Below are 21,554 nucleotides of genomic sequence, written 5' to 3' on the forward strand. Positions count from 1 at the left end.
ATAACCCAGAGAGATTAAGCTGTGAGAATTCAAAAAGAAGTCACCTGTGTCAGCATCTATTTGATAAATGCACCAGATACCTGGTAGTAAAGGCAAAAGCTTGTGCCTAGGAAGGGGTCAAGTTTGAGGCCCAGTTTCAGGCCTGATCTAATAAATACCTAAGTGCATGCTTAGCTTCAGACATGAATTTCAATGGCATTACAGACTTGTCCCGTGATTAAAAAATGAGCGTTGTTGTAACTGGGGCCCCTTTCCAGAAGTTGAAGCAGGCCTCTTACCAATGGCCTGAGGAAGAGGAGGTCAATTTTAAAAGGAAACCCACGTTTTTTCCCTCCTTGTAGTCAGACCCCTGAGCAGCTGTATTTGATTCTACGGTATGTGGGGCACTGACTTGCTAGGGGTCGGGACCAAGCTGTCACGGAGAAGTACGTATCACTGAGGGTAAGGGAAGGTTCAAAGTGCAAAGTATTAGCTTTAGCAACCCCACAAGCGAAAGCTTGGTGTTAAAATCTCAACCCTCTTCCACCTTCCCTGCGTGATGCTGGCCCGAGGTTTTACAGAGTGTGCACACATGCTCAGGGAAAGTGGCCACACAGTCACCTATGTGTGGAGCGATCAACAAGTAGGCAGAAAACTGTTAAAGCCTATCCTGGCAGAAGCTTGCCAAAACCAAAGCAAACTGCAAAGACTCAGTTACCGTGCTACTCAGAACTGCAGTGAAGCCAGATTACAGCCTAGCTCCGAAAAGGCTATTTCTGTGCCGGTTCAGCTGTGCCCCAAAGGATAAAAGCTGCAGAGCTGTGGCTTGTCCATGTGCACAAATGCAGTAACTATTCAGCATACTACACAGCATGGATTACCTGTTCACAAACTCCCCTCATCAATATAATTACCAGTCAGAGGTTTGTTTCTTGCCTCCCTAAACTTATTGGCAAATTAGGAAAAATATACACAACAGAAAACCTGTAGGGCCCTTCATATCGTATCAACATGATCTGTGGCAGCTGTCATGATCTCCGTGATGCCCCACTCATGTTCTCCATTTGGGCAACATCAGAAGAACCTCTCCTAACTGCAAGGGACACGACTGCTGGCACATGTGTTAATGTGGAACCTCTCAGTGCTGCCAGCCTGCAAGGACGGCCACAGCTCGGCAGCACTGCATGTTTTTATCTGATTTCCTTCAACTACTTGTATGAAGTAAGAGAAATGCTTAGTGTTTGTCCTCCTCAGAATCACCCCCCTGTGCTGAAATACAACAGAAAGCAGCTGTGTGACAATGTACTTTGTGGAATAGATGGCATGATGTATTTCTGGAATTCACATAATATTATAGGGCATAAACAGCACCAGTGGGCTTTGATAAGATGACATATGGCACCAGAACTGTTTCCCTTGGTAAATAAGAGTGTGTACATAGTGTTAGCATGAAGACATGAGCATTTCAGACTCCCCTCTGGCTCAGATAATCTATGCCAAATTCAACCTTTATGTAAGTAGGAACGACTCCAAACAAGTTATAAGAGTCACTCCTTATTACTAGTATTAATGGAATTGAATTTGGCTCTCCTTGCATGTGCCATTTGGAATAGTTTATTTTTCACATGAGGTTTGGCAGGGATTTCTCCAAAATAATTTCCCCCCAAACCTACCCCCAAAAGCCAGCCTGTAAATTTCAAAATCTTTCTGCTTAGTTTGAACAGCTCTTTAGAATACACCCCAATCTGAAACCTTCATTATACAGAGATAAGTAGTGACCACAAAAAGTTCTTGATTAGCAAGTTAATAATACATCCTAATAAAATGTTTTACATACTCTCTTAATTAATATTTTAATAACATATACAGAAATACTTCCGATCCATAGTTTTCAAAGCAGCTATGCTCTAAGTAAGTTACTGTCTTTTTTTTTTTTTTTTAAATTCAATGTTTTCTACTAATAGTCTGTGGGCTCAGAAAGTCTGGAATTCACAGCAGTTTCTGCTATATGGTTTCACATAGTACATAAAATCGTCAGCTTCTTCCATTGCGCTAGAAGACAGGAATGTTATTATTCTAGAAGTTGGAATTTTGGTTTCTAACCATGGTCCAACACAAACGTCTGTGCGTTTCAGGAACCTAACCTATTTGAAATGCAACATCTTGAACCTGGAATTAATTGATCATGAAAAGTACAAACAGCTCCTTATTCATCCTGAAGTAAGCGTAGAACCCTTTGACACGTTATGGAAAAATAATGCAGTTCTTAACGCTCCTTTTTTTGTCCTGGTTGATTTTTAGGCTTGGATCCCTGCCAGGCACACAATAAAGTACTTGGCCTTTAACACAGACAGGCATGATTCTTCTTTCATCCTCTCAACTGGGAACTGACAAAACTCAGTACATTATAGATTTGTTTCAATCGAAATGTTCACAGCTAGTATCCAGAAACAGGTTTTCTTATCTCTTTAGGTTATTTATCAGCTTGCAAATCTGATCTGCAAATAAGAAAATGGCTTTTAGAACCACTTAACATAAGGTTTGGTACAGTGAAGCTAAGGTGATCACTAACAGGTGAAGAAGTATTTGCAATGTGGCCGGCGTTACACGCAATTCTTGAACATACATTAAAAAAAGATAAAGTTTCAAGGATTTACTGCCACCCTGAAGGAAAGAATTGATGTTTTAAGTAACTGGATTTGTACAAAGTCTGTAAGACAATCCAAGTAAATCCTCAAATAGATGATTAATTCCTCATTATTTAAATGCCCCTAAATACAAGTGCAGATGGTAACTTCATGGCTTTGTCTTGACAGCTCCTTCTCTGCTTCTCATCATCTGTTATTAGTCTGTGACTCTAAAGCCCTGAAAAAGAGTGCCCCATGAAAAAGCCCTCCAACTCCTAGGGAGACTGTATAAGTTCTTGCAGCTTATTGCTTACATAGCACTCTCAGGTTCTGACTGATACTGCAGTATATGATAATACGACATAAACATACTCTGCCTCTCTCTGTAGAGCCAGATTAGGTTTGTATAGGGTATGTTCATGAGCGCTTTTACTATCTGATGTCCCACTAAGACATGAGTATGTATGCACATGCCTAAACTCTGTCTTGCGCTGATACTTCCCAATACACCCTAGCCATCAGAAAATTTTAGGGTAATCTCACATTACACTGACAACAACAGGCATTCATTTTCCTAGACAATATTTATACTTATCATCAGCCTGTCCTTTGGTTAACTAGCTGAGGTTTACTTTAAGCCTTGTGATCCACCCTATAGAATTTGGCTTATCATTTACCCTAGTTATAAACCTGAAAGGGGGGTGCCAGGGGCAGGGAGGAGTCCAAAGGATGCAAAGCTCAACAACAAACCAAAGCACAAAGGAACTGGAAAAGAATTTCAAAGGACCTGGCTCTATAGCACAGACAGTGCTATATACGTGTGTCTGTTTATGGAGACACACTAAACTGAATTATTCAGTTACTTACAAAAAGAAAAAGAACAGACTGTGGGGAAGGGAGAGCAGAATGAAGGCGCAAGAGAGCAAAAAATTCATCCAGCAACAGATGAGAAGACCAGAGGAGAACTGGAAAATGGATGCAGGGGGGAGGAATGGATGATGAGAGAATAGCAGGCCTATTTAAAATGAATTTTTGACCTTATTTTTAAAACATTTATGGATCCCAATTGCCTGTCATGAGATCATTTTCCCTTACAATGCTAGCTTTTCAGCCGGCTCTGCACTTTAACTTGATTTATCCCACTTTAAAAAAAGTAGATTGTTAGAAATACCCCTTCTGTTAGAAATTCTGTCCCATTACAGTGTCAGCTAAAGGCCACTTGTCAATGTCAGCTTTATCAGATAGAAATTTGCCTCATGAGTTTTCAGATACTTTTTTGGAGGACAAGACCCAGGGTCCATTTGATTTGCGGCCGTTGATTTGCGACGGGATAGTGTCTTCTCAGATTATCCTCTGTTATTTCCCAACTTATCTGCACGTTTCATGAGATGGTGGGAAGTGATTACAGCAGCTGCTGTACATTAGAAAGACATCTTACAGGAAAGCTGGCTTAGGTAAAACAGCTGACTGACAAAAGCATAGAAAGAACTAATTGAGTATTAAAAATACACAGGGAGACCCAGCATCTCCTTTCCAGCTGCAGCTTCCCTGGTGCCACAACCTCCTGTGGGAAGGAAGAAAACTTATACCAGAAGGTTTTCCTCCTCCTCAGCTGTCTGTCGACTCTTTAAAGAAAGACCTGACATCCTGAAGATTAGAGTAAGTTTTTATTTATTTACAATTATGCAATTAGTCATCAGCATGTCTCTTCACTGATGAGTAAAGGTGGAAAAAATCAGCTGTTGTTCAATCTGTCTTACCACAGTACTGCTGAGGGTCAGCAGCCCGAGGTGGGAAAGATTACATTGCTTATAAAATATCTTGAGGACTCTCCTGGCAAGATGCTTTGAGACATTTGTTTTCTTTTTAGTATTTTGATTCTATTTTTGTTTCTTCTTTTCTGTCTGAATGGATTGATGTAACATATGTATTTTAAGGGTAAAACTACATGTCAGAATAGAAATTTCAGCCAGGAGTCAAAAGAGAGCAAGCTGGGGCCACAGTATTTTCCAGACTGAAAGACAGTGCCTATGAAAGCAAGGCTGAATGGATCAATGGATGATATTGTTGCAGTGAAGAGACCAGAAGTCTTTGAAATTTGTAAACCACTTCAACAAGAGGAACTGTTGCAGCAACAAACTTCAGAGTATTAAAGCCCTCAAGGTAAACTCTGATTTTTGAGCAGACTGCCATTCCTCACAACAAAAACATTTAAAAATATACTGCATTGGAAGGACAAAAAGAAACAATCCTGGTGCCACTATTATTAATCAGTTCAAGATTGAGATACTTAAAGCTCCCTTTCAGGTGCTCTGATTAAAGACAACTTGCCTCACAGGAAAAGCAAAGCTTAGGAAATCAGTAATCTCTGGGCATTATAGCTAATAGGAAAGGTTTAAAAAGGATTACCTAGAAGAAACCTTTATGAACCTTAGGAAACTACACTGGACCATAAATTTCAACCTCCTCTGAGGATTAATAAAGCTTTATCAGTTTCAGATAAGAAGTAGAAATCCTCAGGCTGCTGAAGAGGTACCACTGGCCCAGTCTGGGGCCTTTGTCAGGACACTTAACATGTCACACAATTTCAACAGAAAGACACATTGGATGCATATTCTCATTTTAGTTTACAAAAGCTATTCAGAAGAAGAATGGCAGCTCCATAGATTCCCAAATTTGGGTCATAAAATTTAAGGCAGTAGATTAAAGTTAACTGCTCTAATGAAAGAATTATTTTGCTGAAGGTGACACTTTTGGTAACTGAATCAGAATAATATATACAACAACATTTTTTGGGTTAATGAACAAATATATATGATAATTTATGTAAAACCACCCCTTTTAACACTATCTCTCTGTGATTGCAGTAACGTCTAGTCTCGCACAGGAGTTTTTTGGACTACAACCCCAATCATTGAAGATTTCACTTCAGCGTTCACACTGATAGTTTGGAGGACATTAAAACCAACAATGTTAGTTCAAATTTCAGGTGTATTTATATTCTTAAGATTTTAACATAATTCTGTCTCTTTTTAAACTAAAATTTGAAATTTAGCATAAATTGCATCTTATCAAAGTTACATTTTTGAATGCTGGTTGATTATAATTACTTCTAAAGAGAGAGAGTCCAACTCTGAAACCTGCTCAGGTGGAGCTCTTGAGTGCCACAGTTGTGATCCCATAGACTATAGCTGTTGCATTTATTTAACACATTCAAAAATCTGGCACTCTTTATTTAATCTCTGGTTCTACCATAGGTTACTCTTCGGTCGTGGGGTAGATAATATGTCTCTGCGTAGTGTGACTCCTAAATGTAAAATAAAGAATACAGCATGTCTGTAACGGTTCTATAGTGTTGGTAGAATATTTTAGGATCCTTTGATGGGAGAGCAGCAAATTATTCCATTTTTCACTTTATAAAAGTTACTGAGGATGTATCGTGGCCAGATTGCTACTGCCCAGTGTGCAGAAGGAAGGGCAGGAGCAGACGTCTCCATTTCCTCCCTCTCACTTTGCAGCTTAAGCACAGTGAGAGTCTGCTCTTCTAACGCTCTCGTTAACCCAAACTGCCAGAGTACCATAAATCCTGCTGAAAAGCCTTGATGCTACCACATGTGACAAAGCTCGGCAATGACTGCGTATCTTGGGCCTAAAGAGAGGAAACCTGGGCCTAAATCACACGCAGTGAACAGACAAGTTATTTTTAGTGAAGTTTTCATGTTATTAATGTTTTCTTTGGTGGGCTGGCATTAAGGATTTCTCCATTTCTACAAACCCCCCAAATCCATGTTAAGCTGACACAGGATTTCTGGAAAACACAGACAAATCAGCACCTTCTGCTAGCCTGGAACGCTGCAAAAGCACTTTGCATCACATTGTGGACCTACCCAACGCTGGTCGTAATCGGACGGCTGTGTTCTTCCTTCGTCATCCTCGTAGAAAGGTAAGCCTTCTCGCCTGGCCTGATGGTACTCCTTCCGTAACTTCTGGATACGATCAGCATTCCCACCACCTGTGCAGCCACTGAGAAAGATAAAAAATGCTAAATAAAACATGATATGTACACACCTATCTAACACTGACCAGGTACCCACATGAGCATACACACAGAATTGCCACACCTGAGACAAACGGATTATGCACGTCTGATTCTCCTGACTTGCATAGTGCCCACTGGCCCATATCACCCTTATTTTTGCTTTCTTGTATTAATAAAGCTGCTAATTGTGAACTTGATCCCAATTTATAAAAAAGGCTGTCCCTGTCCAAAGAACTTAACAATTCCAGTATAAGACAAGAGACAACAGATGGATGCAGACAGATGGGGGAGCACAAGGAAACTTTTAACATTCCAATGAGCAGCTATAAATGGCTATCATATTTTAATAATAATGATGATGATGATGATAAGCTGCCAGAAAAAAGTTTCTTTTTGCTCCCACGCTAAATGTGGAATTTCCCTAAAATTACATTTTTTCAAGGTAAAGAATAGAAGCACAGAAAAGAAAGCACAGAAAGAAGTTTTATTACATAAAAAACAGCCTCCCTCCCAATTATACAAAGAACTAAAACATCAGCCATGAAAATACAGGGGAGGCAAAAGAGATGGAAAAGCACACTATTAAATCTTGACACCATTTTTTTAAAGTGGTAAATAAACAGTAATCCACTTCGTAATCCACAAAGACTCACTTGTATGCTGAACTGCATACACTGCTAACTGCTGTGGTACAGCTAGTGGAGTTGCTTAGTTTGTCAAGTTAAACACATCCCTGTCTTTGCGGATTTTGACCCTGGGGAGCCTTCCAAAACCTTACAGCTGGACACGTACAACTGTGGAAGCCCAAGCTATACCTGGAAGGATTAAAAAAAAAAAATATCCTGAAAATGCCTAAGAATTAAAAAAAATATAGCCACATTGAAAATGAATAAATTAAGTTTCCTGCAGCTATTTCCAGCCCTGCTCTAGTCAGCACTGGGGTGAATACTGACTGTATGGCTCAGTAGCATTTACTGGCATTCATAGGGAATTGTTGTAGAATTTATTTGTGGCCGCTCCTAAACTCAGACCATTGTTATTGCAGCACATCATCATGTATTCTCTTAATCTGCAACCTTAACTCTGCCTCACCAACAACGGGCTATAGAGATACAGATTTATTCACATGAGCACAGAACTCTGTGGAGCATCTTGTCGCACTGCACTCCACTATGAGTACGCCAGAATCTAGGGAAGCCTTTTATAGCATTTGCATAGCAAATTTGGAAAGCACATACAAAAGATTGCACATAAACCCATCAATTCAATAATAAGTAGTTTCTACTATCTAATAGCAATCTAGATTGGTTGGAAATTAATTACCAATGAAGGGAAATTCCACATAGAGTGCAAATGCAACTGAATATGCAGCCAGGATTGGGAATGTTTACTTGCAGCATCAGTATGTTTCCATGAAAAATCAAACACTTGCGTTGCTTGCCTTCCCTGGATCTTAAGTTATCCAGCCCCTCTACTCTACGAAGTCCCAGCGGTTTCAAGCTTCTCTGCCTGATTCACCAAACTCTTCCAGAGCATACAAAATTTTTCTCATGATCTGCCAAGACAGTGCAGAAAGCTTGCACAAACTCTCTGGACTATTGAGGAAAAAAAAAAAATACATTCCCTTTTCCCCTTGACTCCTTCCACAGATAAGTGCCTCTGTTCCTTGCATGAATTCTTGTCAAATAGTGGAGAACCATTTCCAGTTTGCAAAACACTGGAATTGAGGACTAGCTAACGGGGGCTATCACTTAGAACAGTGAAGCTTGGTCCACAGCTCATGAGCAATACAATACCTGTGAAATCCCCTGACTTTACTGGTGAATACAGATAAAGCGTTTAATTAGGGCTGCCAACATACAGATAAGGCCCAAAGTGTTATCCCTGTTGCTTTGCCATCATCATTACCCAAAGCAGCACTAGCTAAGAGAGGGAAACGTTGAAATACAGGCAATGGGTCTAGTTTGATTCTGGCCAATCTGGCTCCCTGCAGCTCTCTGCAAACTGTATTAGCCCCTGTCACCAGTGGCCTAATGGCCACGTATCCACTTTCTACCTCCAGGTATTTTGGCTGAAGAGGTAATCTGAAAATACCATACAGGGGTTTTTTTCCTGTTTTAAATGAAATCTGAGATTTATATTGTAAGAGGCAGTAACAGCAGCCTGTGCTCCATTTGCTGCAGATCGCCTGTAGGTGAACTTCCTTCTGCTTAAAGCCATCTAGCCAGCAAGGGGAAGTAGGTGCTGCAGAGATCAAGCTGGTTATATACATTAAAAGACTGGGCCTGACAGCTTGTTCTTTGGCAAATCTCTGCCACGCCGTATTAAAGTACAAACCCTAACCATGAGAATGAGTAGGAACGTTTGAATGAAAGATAGCAGCACATGGAAAGTTATCCATCTGGATTAGTGTGAAAATACAAGCATAATCTCTGTGGAAACAAGCAGCTCCATGAAGTCTGATTTCCTGTGCTTCTCTCCTGTGGGTTCTCTGGTGTCCGATAATGGGACTGAGTTCACACTGCAGCCTTTCTCCCCAGCAAGGGCATTTGTCTGGGCCTCTCTAGCAGGCTGCTTATTTTCACGAAACTTAGTGATCCGGTACCTTTTGAACATCGAATCACTTATCAAGTCTGGTCAAAAATGGCCAGCAGGTTCAGACTTTGTTAGAAAGGTGAGGGGAACAGGTTGAAAGAGGGTCGGTCAGTACATCAGCTTCACTTTTGCAGGAAACAGTTGACGCTCCACAGCTCTTCTTTTTTTTTTTTCCTCCATCACTGTTTATAGGCACAAATGTAAAAGACATTGGCTTTTGAAAGAGCTGCATGTCTAGCTTACCATGAAAGTTTTACCCACTCCTGAGTAATGTGAGATGAATATGATGCCCTGTGCAATGCTCATGAAACAGTTCTGAATTTAAAGTTGGCTCCTGACAATTATGTGAATATATGAACCACATTCAAACTCACCAGATGAATTCAATCAGCACTGTGCAAATATCGCATACATAATCTATTAGTTTACCCCAAAGAAACTGAAGCATTGAATTCAAACAGAATGAAGTCATCAGTAATAAAAAAAAGAAACTGATAAGGCAATATTAAAAAAAAAAACACAACACAATTTTCCAAGATTTGCAGAGAAGATCATACATTGACTGTAAACTATTCTCCCATCTGCCTATAAATACATAATTAAAAAACATTGGTTTGATCAGATAGCAGTTCTCAAGACAGGGAAACAGCAGATGAATACCAGTTCAAATGTTTCGGATACATGACTATTTATCCTGAAAAGGAACCTGAACTTACAGAAGAAATATAAAAACAATACTCCAATCAAAGTCAATTTATATTAAGGAGACTTACCGAAGCTTTTCACCAAGCCCAGTAAGTACAGCAGACAGATTTCTTTTACAGTAGCTTTACATTTAATGTCGTGCTCCCTCCTTGAGGAGATATAAATATTACAGTCCTCATCACATCTACAATTTTGTGCAGAACTCATTTCCCTGACATGGCTCCCTGCGCTACACGTTCTTCAGAGAACTGTGCAACCACACATTAGCCATTCCCCTCCACCACCACGTGTTCCCAGGCTCTAACATTTAATCTACCCATGGACTTCTCCGTTGTCACGACAAGACCCTAAGAGACCCATCCACTCTGCATTTTGCGATTGATTTCAGAACGATTTCCTAAAATTGTGCTACATGTAAGGAGACTGGTTCAGAAGCAGCTGATACTGGGATAGAACCTGAATCTTTCTGGGGAAGCTTTAAGTAATGTCTAGGTGGGGGAAAAATCTCCGAGAAACTTTACAAATTGTTTAGCAAAGACTCAGATGCTGATTTCATACAACAGTAACAAAACCTGTCCAAAATCCCATGCCACAAACAATCTTAAAAGAAGTTCAACAGTTCTTCGAATAAGCTGCACACACTGCAAGGATTTTTTTGGGAAATAGAAAAAAAAAGTAATAAATAATCTTAAATGAACATTCAAAAGAGAAAAAAACACATTCCTGTCAGCCATTCTGTAGTTTTGCTCGATACAGTCCTTACCAACCAAAGCTTTCTTCTAGCCTGGGAGAAAGAAAAGGAGAAGTCTGCATGAGCGTTCTAGCCCACGCTGCTGGGGCTGTACTGCCGAGGAGGTAAACAGCCGCCCGCAATCACCATCTTCCACCCTGCGCCTGAATCTGTCAGAGGCACTATACAGGTTCCACCTTGCCCACTGCCACTGTAAAGGGACCTGCTACAAAAGAGCCGCTCAACCGATACAGTTGGAAGAGGCACCCCAAAACAAAAAGGAAACCGTAATTTGGCACAGAGTTAGCTTCAAGCTATCTCTAACCTTATGTAAAATATGACTGTGAAATTTCATCCCATCATCTCTGAAGAGATAGATGAACAAGCACCATAGCAATAACATTACATATCCAATATGACAGACAAGTTATTTTTCTCAAAGAATCAAAACATCATCCTCAGTATTTAATACATATGGCTCAGGTTTTGCACAATAAAATCTCCCTTCTGTTCTTCCTCTGAGTTGCTAATCTGGATTTCAATCGTTCAGGTTAAAAATGTCATTTTCTAAATTAGTGACTTCTTGCTGCAGCTCTCTAGATAATACAAAATTAAAAACAAGTGTTGCACATACAGAGTAAGATGAACCACTTAAAGCTGTATATAAACATACATTTAAAGAGGCAATAAACATTTTGTTTCCAGTGGTTTTCCTAAATACATTAATATTGCACAGGGCTTTTTTGCCAGCCACTTCTTTCAAACGCTGATTTCACCCAGCTGACTGTCAGCCTCTAAACAAACAACTGGTGCTTCCAAGTTAAAAAAAGAGACAAGAAAAAGAAAAAGAAAAGTGATTCTTTTAGTGAATTTTCAATTAACAAACAAATCCAAGACAAAACGTGGTTCACAGACTCAAGAGAATGGACAATCTTACACTCACAATCTGCTATAAAACAAAACTAATTTTATGTACTGAAAGGAACATAATGGTCTGCAAAGATATACAGTGTAAGGGAGTCCAACAGAGCATGAGTCCTGGTTTTGACTGGGATAGAGTTAATTTTCTTTCTAGTAGCTGGTATAGTGTTGTATTTTGGATTTGTGCTGGAAACAGTGTTGAAACACAGGGATGTTTTCGTTCCTGCTGAGCAGTGCTTACACAGAGTCAAGGCCTTTTCTGCCTCTCACCCCACCCCACCAGCGAGCAGGCTGGGGGTGCACAAGGAGTTGGGAGGGGACACGGCTGGGACAGCTGACCCCAACTGCCCAAAGGGCTATTCCATACCATATGGTGTCATGCTCAGCATAGAAAGCTGCGGGAAGGAGAAGGAAGGGGGGGAGATTCGGAGTGATGGCGTTTGTCTTCCCAAGTAACCGCTACGCATGATGGAGCCCTGCTTTCCTGGAGATGGCTGAACACCTGCCTGCCCATGGGAAGGAGTGAATGAATTCCTTCTTTTGCTTTGCTTGCGTGCACGGCTTTTGCTTTCCCTATTAAACTGTCTTTATCTCAATGAGAATGCATCTAAGAGTATCTTTCACTTGGGATAAAACTTTCATTTTGAAGTTATAACAAATAAATATTTGAGTACGTTACTCTTTCAGTTCCAGCCCTTGCCCTTCTACCGTGAAGTATTACATTGCTGTCGTGGTTTAGCCCCAGCCAGCAACTAAGCACCACGCAGCCGCTCGCTCACTCCCCCCTGGTGGGATGGGGGAGAGAATCAGAAGAGTAAAAGTGAGAAAACTCGTGGGTTGAGATAAAGACAGTTTAATAGGGAAAGCAAAAGCCACGCACGCAAGCAAAGCAAAGCAAGGAATTCATTCACTCCTTCCTATGGGCAGGCAGGTGTTCAGCCATCCCCAGGAAAGCAGGGCTCCATCACGTGTAATGGTGACTTGGGAAGACAAACGCCATCACTCCGAACGTCCCCCCTTCCTTCCTCTTCCCCAGCTTTATATACTGAGCATGAGGCCATATGGTATGGAATAGCCCTTTGGTCAGTTTGGATCAACTATCCTGGCTGTGCCCCCTCCCAGCTTCTTGTGCACCTGGCAGAGCATGGGAAGCTGAAAAGTCCTTGACTAGTGCAGCAACAACTAAAACATCTCTGTATTATCAACACTGTCTTCAGCACAAATCCAAAACATAGCCCCATACCAGCCACTATAAAGAAAACCAACTCCATCTCAGCTGAAACCAGGACAATTGCTTATGAAAGTATTTCTTCAACCTCAATAGTAAGAGGGAATAAAAAGCATGGTGGGAAGCGATAAAAAGAAAATCAATGATAAGGACATAATTCTAGAATATTTCAGCTTTCATCTTTGTCAACCACCAAGAGAAAGAGAGTTTAGGAAGAAATGAACATTTTTTGGTTTTGTATGCACTTGAGTAAATGAATGATACTGCAATGAAAGACCTGTCAGAAATACCTTGTTGACACCACTGATATTGCCGTGCAGGCTCAGGAATAATCTTTGATGTTCAGCCAGAGTCAGCCTGTGTTTTGGCTGTACGCACCCCAGGCTGAAGACCCGACTTAAGAATGATGTCTTCCTAGCTAGTGGAACCATGCAAATGGTTTTATTGGTCTCCATAACACTTGCTTTTTTGCTCTGGGCAGGAATATACCCTATGTATACACAATTACCGTCTTTATAAATAGAGAGGGGCCCCAGTAGGACACTTGTTTTGGAAACCTGTGCAAAGTGACCAGGAGGAAGACTTTGAGCCCAGTTCCATTTAGACAGGACTATCTTGAGAGGGTCTGTATAGATGGGCTGACATGAGAAGCATTAGATGGATATGTTTCTCTCTAGCCGTATGCACATAAATACATATAAAGTCAAGAACCATAAATAAACTGCAGGAAAACAAACTACAATGAAGAAGCTATTTATGCTTGTTTGAATTTATTTGAACTTGTATACTGAAGTCCCCGAGTCTTAATCTGCTTTACAATATTTTAAAAAGTCGTAACTGCTTCAGTGGAACATCGCTGTCACCTTTCAATTCTTTAGGCTAACATAAAAGCAGTACAACCACTTCTGTCCAAAAGGTCAAAGACTCCTAGGGCAGCCCATGACTACCATTTGTCTGGATGTAAATTGAGTCCTATTGACCTTGTAACATCACTACTGACCTCTTGACATTAGGAGCTTAGTGGAAAGAAAGAAGATGATATTCTTAGGTTCCTACAGACTCATTAGGAAGAAAGAAGAGAACCTTGCATGATATGAATTAGCAGCGTCATTAACCTTTTCCTTCCCCAAATAGCTCATAATATGTTTACAGAAGCCCCAAAAGAATGATTTGAAGATTGAGACCAACAGATTTGTATCACTTTCATTTTTTTCAAACTGTTTATAAAATATCTCTCAGTGGCTTGACATAAAGCATCATTTTGTTTCCCTCCTTTCACATGACTTACAACACCTTTTCCTGCTTGTCATGGCAGATGGCCTGATGGCAGATGCCCATTCAGATGAGCACCATCTTTTCAGTGCAGGCCACTTCTCAACTCCATTACTCTTCTTTATAACTTACAGTTGACTACAGGTGGCCAGAAATAATGGGAGGTATAGCCTACTTTGTTGCTTTATGGAAACAAAATTGGCACACTGAGGTTTAACTTCACCGTAACAGCAGATTTGGTATGTGCTATTCTAACAGAAACAGGTTATTTGCAATCAAGTAGGAAGGAAAGAAAAAAAGGGGGCATTTTCTTGTTTGCAGCCAACTTGTCATCTTTACTTCAAAGAAAAGACATTTTTTTCCTTTTCTCTGCTCAATGTATTGTGCCTCATCAAGGCAGGCAATCACCAGATTTTAACTAATAATAAAAAAAAGATGCCTTACAGTTCAGGCTGGTTAATGGCAATGTCTGTTTCTGGCATGTGACCAGTTTACTGCTGTCTTGTTGATCCGAGATGTGCACGTGTCTCTGAAGGGCTAGGAAAGCAGGGAGATTAGGGACTCGGCTGCTGACAACAACCAAACTCTCTATAAACAATACACAATGAAAATAATGAAAAACAGATTTTCCTGGTATTTTCAGTAGCCTCTAGACAATGCAACAGTTTCTGGTTCCTTCACTAAAGATGATATCAATTATGCCTTTTATCCATCATGCAGAAGTCACGTGTGAGGCATAATTGAGGGCCTTCTCTCCAAGGTAATTTCTTCTGGATTTACACAGCAAAGTACTTAAATTGCCTTTTTTGGCACTTTGTATTACAACACGGCTTGGGAGGGGGTATTTTACTTTACTGATGTAAAGCAGCTGGCATATTTACAATAGATAGGTCACATCAACACAGAGCAGATTTTCAGCCCTCCAAACTCCATTTACAGCAGCTTTAACAATTCAACAAAGCAAATGCTGAATGCTAAACTCTTGTGCAGAAACGTAGCTCTATTTCTTAATGGCTATCACACCTGCCTGCAACTGGCAGCTAGTTTTTTTTCACTTGCAGACTATTGCTTTTTCCACTACAGTTTATTAAACTTATCGCTAAAGCTGAGATAATAAGTACTTTACAGACTTCCAGTGAATTAGCCATTCAAGAGTCCCTCAGGAATTCCCTTTAGCACACACAACGCAAAGGCAGGAGGGAGAGAAGGTGACAATTCAGTGCAGTCTTAATTTCTGCACTCCCTTCTGAGGGAAGAGTCGAGGATCTAAGAATTTGCTCACAGTAGATGCTGCTGCCCATGTTCTAAAACTATTTTGTTGAAAACTACAAAGCCCGGAGTAACTATCCGTTTTCTCCCAGAAACTACCTCTCCCAAATTTCACACTAAAGACTATACGCTGCTCTTCGTTACACACGTGCAAATCTATGCCACCGGTAGAGTGGCAGCAACTAATCCTCTATGTGGTTTGTTTTTATAATACCTGGCCTAGGTAGAAATGAGATAGAAATCTCAACCTCAACTCAAAAAAAAAAAAAAAAAGTCTCTGTGTCTGTAATCCTGTTACAGATATAGTTTACATTAAAAAAAAAAAAAAAGAATTAATTTATACCATGTGCAAAGCATCAGGGAAAAGCATAGATCTCATAGCCAAAATGTATCCTTACGACAAAGTTGGCTTTTTTGGGTCTTTTTAATGAATGGTCACTATGAGGATAACATTAATCCAGCATTAGGACTTTTACGGGAAAAAAAATACAAATGTAATTTATCTTTTTTAACTGTCAGCTGCATTTCTAAAGCTTTAAAGTCTGTAGCTTCCAGCGGCCTTTTGTCTTTCTGCCATGGCAGGAGTATCTTGGACAGCTGTAAGAGCTTTGTAAGCTATCTTTCTCAAAATCCATTAGCTAATTCAAGGAACCTAATTAGAGCTGCCATTTTGATGGAGCATATTGAATGCTCTGTATAAACTAGTAACACCATCAATGTTTATTAAAAATTGCAAGAACCAAAGCTCTCAGTTCCATATAAATATTAATGGACAGATACATAATACTTATTGAAATATAGACGGTGTTATGTCCACAGAAATACACACAGGTATACTTAACAACCCAGTGTGATGCATTTATTCACAAAGGCTGAAATACGGAAGCAAAACCTAGGGACAATTTTACACAAACTGTTGAAAATTGACCGGCTTCCATTTACACCATCCTTATGTGCCTTAAAGGAAGCAAAGCACACTAAAGATGATTTGTTTCTTGTGTTTTTCCTGAGTAGCGTGCTGACAATTTGGAGTGTATTTTGAGCTTACCTCAAGAATGCACTCCAGCTGGAACCATTTTATAGCTCCTCTTAAACCAGCCACTCCAATCACCGTACTTTGTAGACATTTACACATATTCCAGGACTACACTGTTTAAGGGCATCCAAAGATTCAAAGGGAATTTGCACTGTAGAGCTAAAACTCAAATTTTGCTGTAGACAGCAACAAAATCATTGAAAGGAGCCAGACATCTGGAGCAATGCTCTCCTGCATTCTGCTGCGTAGAAGCCCAACTATAATGAAAAAGCAACTTGCAGACAATGATACAACACATGAAATACTGACCATTCTAAGAATATATCAGAGACCTAATTAAGTTAGGCTGTACAAGCATATGCCTTTGGCTGCAGAAATAAAAAGTTTTCTGGCTACTTCACAGCTTCGTTTTTAACTTGATACTTCATAAATGGAACTGCAGAAAACCTCATATGTTACCATTTCAATCTGACGTACACTTTCATACGCATCTAACAGTGCCTGGATTCTATTTATATGTACAACTAAATATACGTGCACAGAAAACCCATCAGATTTGCTACAGAAAGACAGCAGATGTTCTTATTAAGCCACTGGCACATGCAAGGTGAAGCATGTAAGCCTTATAAGGAAAGCATTTAACGTTCCAACTACAAGCTAAAGAAAAGCAAAGACAACAAATGAAATTATTTCTAATGTATTCTACTAGCTGCGAGTGCAATGCACAGCAAAATGAAAGCACTGTTGAGCATGCTTGAATGACTCTTACAATACATAGGGCTTCGCACAGAGGGGAGTATAATCCATACGCACTCTTTGGAACATCCTACACTCCAATATAATGATCCAAAGTTCACTTCTGAATATATACTAAAATGACACATGAAGCATTTAGCAGATGTGCAAGAGAAACAGGCTTAATTATATTTTCTACATTGTAGTAGTGCAAGGGGCTAAAAATTTTATGACAATCTTACCATGGGGACAACCCTGAAGGTAAATTCATTTTAGTTCTCTGACAGGGCAGTATTTCCAAACTACAACTGAGATCTGAGCAGTTTCACAGGAACATGCTCAAAAGTCAAAACATCAGTTACCACTAGTTTCTCTCAGGAATTATATATGGCAAATTTAGCTTGTGGTTATTGCTCAACAGAAACCCTGCCAGACGCTGAAGCGGTTGATGGATTTTGCAAAGTTCTGCCGCCTTCAAGGCCACCCTGCCTACCCTTGCAGCAGCCTCCCTCCTTGGGCACCTCTCCCCGCGCAGCTGGGCTCCTCATAGCACAGTTGTTTTGTTCGCATTCGCAAGGACTGGGGAGTGCACATTCCTTCAACTAGCTTTCATCGCAAGCTCCACATCAACAGAATTAAACACTTTATAAGCCGAACTGCATTTCGGAGAAATATTTGTGAACTGAGAGGCCTAAAGTCAGCAGTGTAACTTTATTACTTTTTATCATGCAGGCAATAGAAGCTCCTGGACTTCCAGACACGCACAGCCTTTCTAGCTCCTTCTTCTTATGGCTGCAGCTCCACCGTGCCTTTGAAATTACTCCCACTTTTCCACTTGGAGAAGTCAGGGCTCATTTTCAGGTGTTTAAGATTGAAGGGGAGCACTGGTCCTTTTCAGTAACTGTTTTGAAAAATGTTAAACTAAAATGGAAAAAAAGAAGTAATGGAATCTTCAAACTACACACAATCATTTCCTGGTGTATCTAAGCTGGAAGAGGAAGAGCAAGCCTAACTCTCTGCATTTGGGTGGGAAGTCCCAGAAATGCTAAAGCAAGTGTTCTGGTTCAGGCCCATCTCTATTTCTACAGAATGACTCTCATATGGTTTCAACTGCCATGTTTAGAGACACACCTTACAAATCCTTCCACATCTGTTTTTGTCTTGCTCCCTTCATTCCCTGTTCTCATCCTGATGTTTGGAAGTCTTTCCCTTTATGCCTTTCAGCCAAGGATGCCAATTTCCTCCACCCATTTATTGGCTTCCCATACAAGCACATTCCTGTCCCACAGGCTGCTGGAGTACAGAAACACCTCCCCTGACGCGCCTAGGCCAGCATTTCTCCTTCCAGCACTCCTTGAAACCCATCTCCCAGAAGCATTTCACAAAGCAGCCTGCCAGTAACGATGAGGCCATAGGTGGCTTGGGACACCCAACAGCACTTCTTCCTTTCTGCACTGGTTCAAATGAGCGCGCTCACGTCTAACACACTAACAGACCATTGAACTTGCAGTGCCGGTAAACTCCCCTCTACTCAGAAGCACCCACTTATTGCCCACAACTCTGCCTGACCCAGAACCCCTCCTTTATTCTCCCCATCCTCTGGCTGCTCCAGCAATGCTGCCTCTTCTCCGTTCCTATTCTTGTCCTGCCTGTCCATGGCATTTCTTAGGCTTTTGCATTCAAATCAGCTCACCCTTTCCCACCCTGGAAGGTGGGGCGTAAGGGCAATGGGACACTGCTCATGCCCCATTCACCTCATGCTTCATTCCTGCACCAGGAACCTCTCTGGTCCCTGCAACCAGGAGAACCTGCTACTGGGAAAGCATGTCTAGGCTCTGGCAGCTCAGGACGAGCACTTTTGGTGAAGTCAGCAGCCAAGTTTCTATCATGTGTGTGGGAAGTACTCTAAATCTTATAACTTAGTCAAATTGTCAATGTTCAAGGGGTGGCAAAAGGCACAGTCTGGTATAAGACTAGGCTGCGTTCCCTTCCTAAATATAAAGCCCCTGTTCCAGCGTATGGAAAGACTACAGCGTCTTATTGAAAGAATCATATGCTTCTTATTTTTACTTTTTTACACAGACAAAACAAGCCCTTGTCTTCTCCCTCCAGGCCCCCCCAAAACAGCTGTCATCATGTTCCATAAAAATTCAGCTTCAGCACACCTCCTACATAGGCATTTTCAACCCAAATGGTTGAAGGCTGGTTATTAACAGGTGGAAACAGAGTTTTCCAATGGAAGTCAGGCCAGCAACTCCCCTCACATAACGGGCGCAGTCCGGGTTTGTATGGCTGTCCCCCTCCCTGCCCTATAGGTCCGCATGGCCCCTGGTCCAGCGGCTGGCTGCGCGTTCCCGAAGGCAGCATAAAGCTGGTTTGCTCCTGGCATCTGCGGGATGAGCACTCCTTCACAACAACTGCAACACCTTTGAGGTACAGCCTGGTAAGCACATAGTACTCCTGCATGTGCTCCAGATTAAGCTGTAGTCAGCTTAATGAGAGACTTAATTGATGAGTGCTACTTCCTTCACTTGTCCATTAAGATAAGTACAGCACATGGACATTTCAACCCATCAAAGATGAGAAAATGCATTAATTTTGGTTTTCTTAGAGCTGTTAATAAATCTGACACTGTCTGGCAGTTTTCTTCATTTCCTACCATTTGACAGATACTGTGATCACAAGTTACAGATGATGTTTTTCCTCTGAAATTATCACTCTGGTAATACAAGCCAGAAGGAAACTTTATCAAGATACCGAGAAGCTGGGTATCGTTTTTATTTTTAACTTTATGCGGCTGGTTTCTGAATATCTCAATGTGATAAAAAAATAAATTCCATCCGGTACTATTAAAAATACATACACACACACACACACACACACAACAAATGAGTGTATTACAGCAATAATCACACTGTGTATTTATTAGTAAAAGTCAGTATTCCTCCCATATAACCAGCCTGGCTCTACATAGACCCCTTTACTGTAAGAACTCCTGCAACTGTTTTCTTCCTCTTTCTCTCTCTCAAATTGACATTTGTATGGAATCAAGAAAAATCTTCCTTAATAATTTTTCATTACCAATGGCTTTTTTTGGTATGTGTATTTGGGAGGAGGGAAGGCAAAGGGCAGGAAAAAGCAGCTTTAAGTGCTCTGCAAATGATCCTCCTGAATCTGGGCCTCATAAATCCTATCAAATGTTATATTTCATCAATAGGCTGGAAAAGCTTTTTTCTCTGCAATGATGAAGCCTGGCTTTAAAATTTATGGTTTCATTTTAGAAATGGACTATAAAAAGAGTCTGACTTAGCTGTCTATCAACTGTAGCTGACATTAGCAAGTTAGGTGTGGACTTTCAAAGTGTTATATGTATTTTTTATTTATTATACATGTACATACATACATAGATATATGAGGACATGTATATCACTGTGGGTTTGTGCATGCATAAGTACACAGCTGGCTTTTTTTTTTTGTCTTAAAAAACCATTTTCTTCCAATGCAAGAGGATCTGAGATACTCAGCAGATTCAATTGCAAAGTGATAAAAGTGTCCAGACCAGAGTTGGCTCCAGGATCTGCAGCAACACAAGCAAATTGCATTTTGCTGCTCAAATGATCGAGATAAAGTAGTTTATTTTGTTCTTATTCATGGGGTAGTAAAATGCAATTCAGCAATGGCAGAGCAAATTTCAGGGGGAGGCAGGGAAGATTTCAATAGGCTGCGGGGATAAAAAGAGGAGGAGGGCAGGAAAGGACCAAAAAGTTTTAGGTGGGGGAAGACAATTAGCAAAGGACTGACAGACCGGGGAAGAGGGGTGCAGAGCTTCTGCACCTCTCATGCATGGGGAGGGAGGGAGACAGACAGACAGACAGACAGCCTCCCCTGCCTCTACTCCCTTCCACAAGCCCTGGAAACAATTCTGCCTCCCCAGAGCCACTCCTACTTGCTCTCTTGCACTCCCTGGGGAAGGAGAGCACCATGGATATGGCTCCTATTCCTGCGGCTGCCACCACTGATGCGAGCCATGTGGGTGCCACAGCTGGCCCCTACAAGCCCAAAAGCTTTCTCTGGCAGCCACAGCAGCAGCTTCCTCAGATGGAGGAGGAGACAGTCTGTGCATGCTGCCGAACACCCACTCTTCCTCTCCTCCCTCCCCACCAGAGCTGGAGGTCTGCAGCCAGCGACTACTACTTAGTTCCCCCTGTGCTTAAAAGCAGCCTCAAAGGTAACACTTCTAATAGCAGCATTACTGCTCCCCCAAATCCTCATGCTTGAAAAAGCAAACCATGTTTGAAATAAACCCCAGATAAATAAAGTGACATAGCTGCAGCTGGAGAAAGTGAAGCTCCACTCTGAATGTAGGGGAGCCCATCTCTTTCCATCCGCTACAGAAGAACGTAGTTTCCTAACTCAGA

General features: G+C 41.1%; 1 protein-coding gene across 3 annotated transcripts in view; it reads right to left on the reverse strand.

The window, feature by feature from the left end:
• Positions 1-21,554, reverse strand: part of PARD3B (par-3 family cell polarity regulator beta) — a 443,287-nt gene that overhangs the window by 45,239 nt on the left and 376,494 nt on the right. For all 3 annotated transcript variants that reach the window (XR_012777023.1, XM_075511456.1, XM_075511455.1), the window contains one exon: positions 6,494-6,629. Coding sequence is in view for 2 of the 3 variants with exons in the window: in XM_075511456.1 (XP_075367571.1) it covers positions 6,494-6,629 (136 nt within the window). In the remaining variant the exon portion in view is untranslated. The remainder of the gene's footprint in view (positions 1-6,493; positions 6,630-21,554) is intronic.

Source organism: Mycteria americana, chromosome 9 (assembly GCF_035582795.1).
Source record: "Mycteria americana isolate JAX WOST 10 ecotype Jacksonville Zoo and Gardens chromosome 9, USCA_MyAme_1.0, whole genome shotgun sequence".
NCBI lineage: Eukaryota > Metazoa > Chordata > Aves > Ciconiiformes > Ciconiidae > Mycteria > Mycteria americana.